Genomic DNA, 8,072 nt, shown 5'->3' with positions numbered 1-8,072 from the left:
TCTTCTGATAAAAATGTATCTCCTGACAAAATAAACTAATGTACTTTAATTTATCTCCCGACAAAATAAACATAGTAAAGTTAACCAAACTGAAACAGTTCGATTCAGTTTGTTGCATCAGTGAATCAATTTGACCGATTCATTAAAAAGATTTGATTCAAACGAACCGATTCGTTCAACAGTCGGACGCCGCTTCGCTAGGAGCTCAGCCACAACAACACTGGGCCAAGTGAGCTCTGCGCTGATGCGCTGTGTAGAATTAATGTTTCGTATTAGTTTCGCTGTGTTAAGTAAAAAAAGTAGTTTACGCGTTTCCTCAAAAGGCTTTTCATTGAAACAGTTCATTGGCAGTTCAGGTTTTTAAGGCTTTCTGTCTTTAGCGCATAAGCTAGCAGAGCGACCGGGCTAGTTGACTTGCTTAGACAGTCAACGGTCAACCGTGGTCGGTTAGAGCATCATGGCAGTGTCGCTGGTGAAAGCGTGCCGCAGCCTGGCTCTGTCGACGTGGCTGCTGTCCTTCTGCTTCGTACACCTGCTGTGCCTGGACTTCACCGTGGCCGAGAAAGAAGAGTGGTACACGGCCTTTGTCAACATCACCTACGTGGACCCGGTGACCTCGGAGCTGCGGACGGAGAAGACTGAGTGCGGGCGGTACGGAGAGCATTCACCCAAGCGGGAGGCCCGGGGGACCGTGCTACTGCCCGCGCCGGGACACGACAGGCAGGCCTGCGACAGTAACACCAGGTTCCCCACCAGCCGCGACCACCAAAACCCATGGATAGCGCTCATAGCCCGGGGGAACTGCACGTACCGAGAGAAAATCCGGCTCGCAGCGAGCCTCAATGCCTCCGCCGTGGTCATCTTCAACGTGGGATCGAGTAACTCCAACGAAACTATAACCATGCCTCACCAAGGTAGGGATTAAAGCTGGCTCTGGCAACCTTTAAGCTCGTCTAAATCTTTAAAGGAATGGTTCGCTGATATTTGCACAGTTTCCCTTTTTGTCAGAGATCAGTTAATCAGCTAAGACATGTTTGGTGTCCCTAGTTTGCTTGTTTAGTTTAGTACTGGAGCTGTGAGGTTAGTATTACAGAAATCTGTCACCCATAAAGATTGTTGGTGGCATTGATTTCCATTGCTTGTTACCTACATTAGCCTCGTAGCTGCAGTGCAGAACTAAAAGGCAAACTTGGGACACCAAATATTGTGTGTATTTATTTTTAAACTATTCCTTTTAAGCATTTCAGTGACTATTTCCATGCGTTTGAAATGCTACAACATTTCTGTTTCAACACAGGGGTGTAGCGATATTTATATTTTCAAGTTCAGTATGATTTTTTTAATTCTGAGGTCAAGGTTCAGTTCATTTTTTACTATTTAATGTGTTAAAAATATATTGATTTTATAGAGCTCCCCACACAAAGAGGTTCTTCAAAGGGTTCTTTAGTAAAAGCAATGGTGCTATTTATAACCATGAATTCTATATAAAACCATTTCATGCTAGAATTCAGATTGATGGTGAACGTGTTGTATATGGTTCTAAATAGAACCTTTTTGAAAATAGTTCTGTCTAGCACTAAAAATGCTCTGCTATCGTTATGATGTCATGATTGTAACAATATAATAATCCTTTATTGGTGCAATATAGGACCATTTTCGAAAAAGGTTCTATCTAGAACCATATAAAACACATTCTCCCTCAAGCTGAAGGACCATTGCACCATGCAGTTAAACCATTCAAGCATGAAATAGTTCTATATAGAAGGTTCTAAATAGAAACATTGCCTTTATTTAAGAGCCCTTCGATGACCATTTTTAAGTGTGTCATTATATCAAACTGGAGTACTGACATGTCAAAAAAGCACAACTGATGTGCAAAAGCTGCACTGCGTCTGACCCTAAGCCAGGGGTGTCCAAAGTCCGGCCACAGGGCCAAATGCGGCCCACAGACAGATTTTGATTGGCTCCCAGCTTCTGTTTTACAGTGTATTATAAGTGGTCCGCCAGCCAGCATGTAGCAATTCTCCCTGTCTCAAAAAAACTGCAGATTTTGGCAGGATGGATAACTTCTTATCAGAGCAAATTCAGCAGTTCAGTAAATATTAACCCTTTAACAAAAATGTGGCTACACTGCGTTTATTTGCTCTGTAAACGTTACCTAACAAAACCAAAAATGTATAGGTTTTTGTTTAGTTTGTCTCACAAATTACATTTTTCAACAAATAAAAACCATTTTAATAGAAATATGATTCATACATTAGATATGATGTATTGTTGCTCTTAAACAATATTATTATTTGTTGTAAACGCTTATCAATCCAAACTGTTCTGGCAGAACAGTCCAACAATAAAAAAGCCTCATGCATCTTTTATACAGTGATAAGAAACACCATACTCACAGAAAGCTCAGATTCTATGCGCTGATATTTTGGAAGCGTAATATTTTGAATTATTTGTGAATTTTATGCCAGCAATCAGGTATTTTAACACAGTACAATCTGGCCCTCTTTGAAAAAAATTTGGACATCCCTGCCCTAATATGGCCCAGGTGGCTACTTGCCTCTGATTTTTTCGCGTTGCTTTTCCCTGTTAACAAACCTGGTTGGTCAGGCATGGAATTAATTACGTCACATCAGATTTTGTCAGAATTCGTTAGCTGTAACCAACGTGACAGCTAAACTGATGGTTTCTCCTCCTGAGCTGGTCAACCTGATACTATAGATGCTGTTCAATTGGCTGAACTTAGTATCACTCTATGAAATGAGATCTTAAATCAAATAAGGTGTTAAATAAGCTGGTGTCGCATCAAGAGGCTGTTCACATCAGGGCAAACGAGCTCGGCAGGAGGACCACCACAGTCACCACATTATTTATATTATCTGTGTAAGGTTTAAATGAATACTTTCTTTTTCAGAGCAACACATCACTGGTTTTTGGTACTGAATCTTCTCAATACTTATCAATGTAAATGCAATGTATTTTGTGTTTCTATTTTAATTCTTAATTTTTTATGTAAAAATATGTTTAAAATATCACAAGTGGTCAGCGTAGGGTTCTCCTTTAGAAGCTGTAGCCACTAACAGCAGGCCATGTAGGAGGAGAACAGAGTGAAGGGACACAGCACCTCCACACTGTTATTGCCCATGGGTTCACCCCAACACCACGTGTAATATAAATGTGTAGGGGTAAACAGTGTGAAAACACTGAAAATGTGTAATTTTATATGTTCTTCACAGAAGATGAGCAAAGACCAAGAATCTGAGATTGCAATAATAGTAAATTGCATCATTTTTTCTTTTGGTAATCATTGAAAATGGGACCCACAGACCTGAACACCACACAAGGGTTAAAGTAGTATTGGTCTAGAAATGAATCCAGTAAGAGTTTAAAAGTGCTCCAGTGAGCTTTGGTACGGTTGAATGGTGAGTGTTTAATTATTCTCAGTATAAAGGCGTATTTAGTGTGGTGATCTAAACGATCTATTTCTGCCATCATGTAAATATGTGAACTTCTGTGTTCTGCTTCTGTCGCTGCCTCTGGTTGAGCATAGGAACCAAACCCATGTCCTTCTGTAAAAGGAACCCAAGCAGCTCTCTCTAATGGGAACCTTTTCTCTTGTCAAGGCTTGGTTGAATATATATGTATTCAACAACCACGGCTGGCCAACAACATGGCACCGTCTGTCAACACTGCAGAACATTTTTGATTTAGAACACGTTTTTTAATTTAGCCTCCTGTGAACCTAAATGTGAGGTACCCACTGTGCTCTAATGCTGAATAACAGACTTAAGTGTTCATTGTTTAGTGGTGTAAATCTGTGTTTCTCAGAAATTCTCAGTCTGTGTAGTGGAGCCCCTGTTCCCCTTAGCTATGAACCCGGAGCTGCTTATTTAATTCAAGGATGTGAGTTTATTTTCTTTGTTCATCCAGGGAAAGAGAAGACATACACAACGGTTTACACACATCTACATGTTGGCAGCAATAGTCACAATAAAACTGCATCACTAACTGGCCACCTATGCACTTCTGCACTCCAATTCCTGAAGGGCTGCATTTCTAAATCATGCAATCATTAGCATAAACGTGACTTGAAAATACTCCTAGAAGTGCCCTTAAAGTGCTATGCAGCAGAAATTTACATTTGAGGCTTATTTAAGACCAAACTTGGAAAAAGAAGAAGCTCAGACCACATTTTCTACAGTCATTATCACTGAGCTCACTGAACAAGGCCCTAATTGCTAACTTAGTTAGATGTTTTTGGCAAGCCATGCCTTGGTGCCTGTTTGTGTTTGTATGCTATAACATGCAAAGATTAGGCCTTCTGAGCTTTGACCTGGAAGATTTCCCAGTCTTATATTAAGACACGAACATTATCACAGTAAAAAACCCACGAGCTTGAACATATGCCCCTATTATATTTTTCTAATTTGTAAGAAACACTGATAAGATCCTGCTCTTGCCTTGACAAACTCACAGTCCATGAATAAAACTATTGAACCCAGTAGGGAAGGTTGAGCTGTTAGGAAAGGAAGTCATGCTGCTGTTCTTGCTCAGGGCTTTTTTACACAGTTACTCATCGTTAGTGCATGGGTTGGTAGGTGACCCATTTGTGAGCTTAAGAAATAGCTTGCATGTCAGATAATAAATAGAACATTTTCTGCATGTCGGGAGGTGGAGACGGACGTCCACCAAGTATCGGTCACCTGCTCATGCAGAAAGGCTGCTGAGGTTAGGGGTGGGCAATATGATATGTTATTGTTGCTGTGACCAGTTACTTCACATTGAATGTCTTTGGGTATCAGTACCTCTAGAACACTGGATAACAGTGTGTATCATAAATAGACAGATTTCTGCTACATTAATATTATTACGGTAGATGGATACAGAAAATATCCATATCTTTCAGTGGAGCAGTGGTTGAAAATTCTCTCATCACAAGCTGTGCACTTCAGCTGTTAACGTTAATTTTTGTCAAGACTTCCCTTTACCCAAAGCTGTCAGCTGCAGCGGTGGAAAAATGTGGATGTGGATAGTTTTTCCAGAAATACGGGTGCTGAACTTCGGCAGCTGAAGTCCAAGCAAACCCTTTCAATACAACAATATGCAAACGTCACCGAAAAACACGACACAGATTACTATCACATTTGCTTGTGTTCAAAACTCTTATAGGATAAATATAGTGGCTAACACCATAAATATAGTGCCTAACACCAGGAATGCCGTGGCTAGTCCAGTAATGCTATCACAGTGGCAACGTTTTGCAGGCCACTGGCGGTCATCTACCGCTATAAGGTACTGAACGACAGCAGAAACAACAACATGTGTATATAAATCATAGTGACAAGAAAGTCAGCTACTTATATCACTACCTCGTTTACTCATTTTTTACCTTATTTTTACCAGTTGTTTGATTTTTGCTTCTGTTGAATTAAAACAAAATGGTTGTAATTACACTGTAGTTTTTCTGGTGATGCACCGAAAATTCCTATTCAAAACAGAAACCATTCCAGGTGCACCTTTTAAAAACGTTTTCTTTTTAAATGTGCCATTTTATTCTTGCTTTTGAATGTGCATGCTAAATGTAAAGGCTAAAAATAATAAGGAAAATACATATTTTTATTGACAAAATCTGCTTTATATTGGACAAAATTTAGCTGATTAAAAAATAAAAACACTTCACATAAAATAAACTTTAAATTATTTCGGTGTGTAGGCTACAGAATGTTCTGCTTCTGTTGTTTTGCTGTATTCTGCATATCGAGCAGGATGTCATGTTTTCAATTCATATCAAATGTGTAGTAGAGTGTTGTTCCCTTTCTTAATTCCCAGGATAAGCAGTGATTTCAAATGACTTGTCTAATATTCCTTGTAGAAAACATGAAAAACATGCGACTGACAATTTTTTCCACTGTTGATCTGCTGCTGCAGGAACACTTTGACTTTGCTGACCAGTGCGGCAAAGCAAAGAAAATAAACTGCATTTTTAATCAATCATTTAGTCGTGCATTTTTGGCCAAAATATTCTGATTACCGGAACTTTGGTGCACCCCATTTTTCCATAGACTTTTTAACATGTGGCACTGCTTTGTTCCAACTTGTTCAATAATCTCAGAAAAATGAAACATCACAATGCAAATCATATAGATTTTTGCCATATTTTCCACCCTTAGTTGAAGTGATGATCAGGAAAGCAAAGATGCTCAAAATACACTATATAACCAAAACTATGTGGACATCTCTCCTTGTTACTGAGTTCAGGTGTTTCAGCCACACCCATTGCTAACAGGTAGATAAAATTAAGCACACACCCATGCAATTTTGTTAGAAAAAACATTGATAGTAGAATGGGTCAAACTGAAGAGCTCAGTGACTTTAAACATGGCACTGTTATAGGATACCACCTTTGCCACAAGTTAGTTTGTGCATCACTCACTACAGCGTTCGAAACCACCTCTGGAAACAACACTGTTATAGCCGCAAAGCAGGGGCCAACCCTACATTAATCCCCATTGTTTTGGAATGGGATGTCCAGCAGTCTCATATGGGTGTGATGTATAGGTGTCCACATACTTGTACATATAATGTATCTGCGAGAGATTGTGGAGACAGCTTTTTATTGCAGCTATTTAATAGCAAACCTAATTCAGCTCATTAAAGTCTTGTCTGATGTACAGTTTGGCTTGACCATTTGACTCAGTCCTCTTGTTCTTTGGTAGGAACAAAAGCTTGGACCCCCACTTGCGGTATAAGATTAGACAGCACAGTCCTAATAAGTTCACTCCAATTATGAACTCTATCCTGAGGCAGTGAAGCCCAGGATAATATCATGTTTTGTATTCCCAGGATTATGGAGCAGTTTTTCATTGTGCCTAAATGAGTTTATTAATGCTTTATTGAGTGGAAGGATTCAGACTGTGCTGTTAGCTCTAATTAGCAGCTGAATCCTGCAGGATGGTGTAGAACATGAGCTCATATTGTAGCTTAAGTTCGCCTTCTTCTGACATAACCAGCTTCATCAGAATTTAACCGAGGCCGGAAACTAGCCCAGACCTGCATTTAATGTGTTATTATTGATTCATAACAGCCAACAGTGACAGAGTGAATGGTTGTGTTGTGTAAGTGATGAAGGTGGTAGAGTGGAAAGTCCTTGTATGTCCCTGGTTCTACTCATAAAGTACCTTAAATGATCCTGAGGCGTCAGGACAAGTCTCTTAATCTTGGGCGTATATACTACCTGTTTTGCTTTTTATCCAGGATTTGTCTCAGATGGGCAAGAAGTATGTTAGCTTTCTAAATGCTTTCCATCAATAAGTGGATTCATTTCTCATCACCATTTGAATTCATTCTGAATTTGTTCTACTGAGTTCAGTCAGGTCTCAGGTTGGAGCAGAAACGCTATTCTTTGCAGTGCGTCAATTTTCGGGTAGTCCAGGTAGTATTGCCTGGATGGATGATGACACTACAGCAGGGCTTCTTCAGAAGTGTTCCAGAACCCTCTGAAAAATCAGTCGCTCCACAGGGAAAACTGATAATCCCAAATATGAGGTTATGTATTTTACTGTTAAATTTTACCCCAATGTTTTGTAATCCTGCTTCTGGGCCCTCTTTGCCATACGCAGTTTTAACTAATCCCTGCCTCAATACTTCTGATCCAGCTCATAAAGGGCTTATTAATCAGATGATCTTGGAATCTTATAACTGCTTAAAAAAATTTGATTTTGGCTAGAATTTGTTCAGCCCATTTATAAACACTTAGGGAATCTCCAGGTCTACATGAGTCTGTCTCTTTTTGCTCACCTTACATTAACAAGCCAGTTAGACTCTTGCCTTTTTTCTCTCTTCTTTTTCTTCATTTTCTTCTTCTTTTTAAAATAATTACATGAATTCTTTATGATGTAATTGTGTTCCAAAGTATTAAAAATAAGCACAGGTTTTTTTGATGTTTCAGAATTATAATAATGATACAGTGTCTGTGCAATTCTTTTAACAGTGTGTGTGCAAATAATAATCTGATCATGTCACTAAAATCCAAGCATCTTTAATCCTTTTTAAGAAATTTTAGTATGCTGTTT

The 8,072-nt window shown here is 39.2% G+C and overlaps 1 protein-coding gene across 1 annotated transcript in view; it reads left to right on the top strand.

The window, feature by feature from the left end:
• The first annotated feature begins 457 nt into the window (after positions 1-457).
• Positions 458-8,072, top strand: part of rnf150a (ring finger protein 150a) — a 35,001-nt gene continuing 27,386 nt past the window's right edge. The window contains exon 1 of the mRNA XM_036575002.1: positions 458-914. Within this exon, the coding sequence (XP_036430895.1) occupies positions 458-914 (457 nt within the window). The remainder of the gene's footprint in view (positions 915-8,072) is intronic.

Source organism: Colossoma macropomum, unplaced genomic scaffold (assembly GCF_904425465.1).
Source record: "Colossoma macropomum unplaced genomic scaffold, Colossoma_macropomum, whole genome shotgun sequence".
In the NCBI taxonomy this organism is placed as follows: Eukaryota; Metazoa; Chordata; class Actinopteri; order Characiformes; family Serrasalmidae; genus Colossoma; species Colossoma macropomum.
The sequence above is the reverse complement of the archived record's forward strand: the minus strand, read 5'-3'. Positions and strand labels throughout refer to the sequence as shown.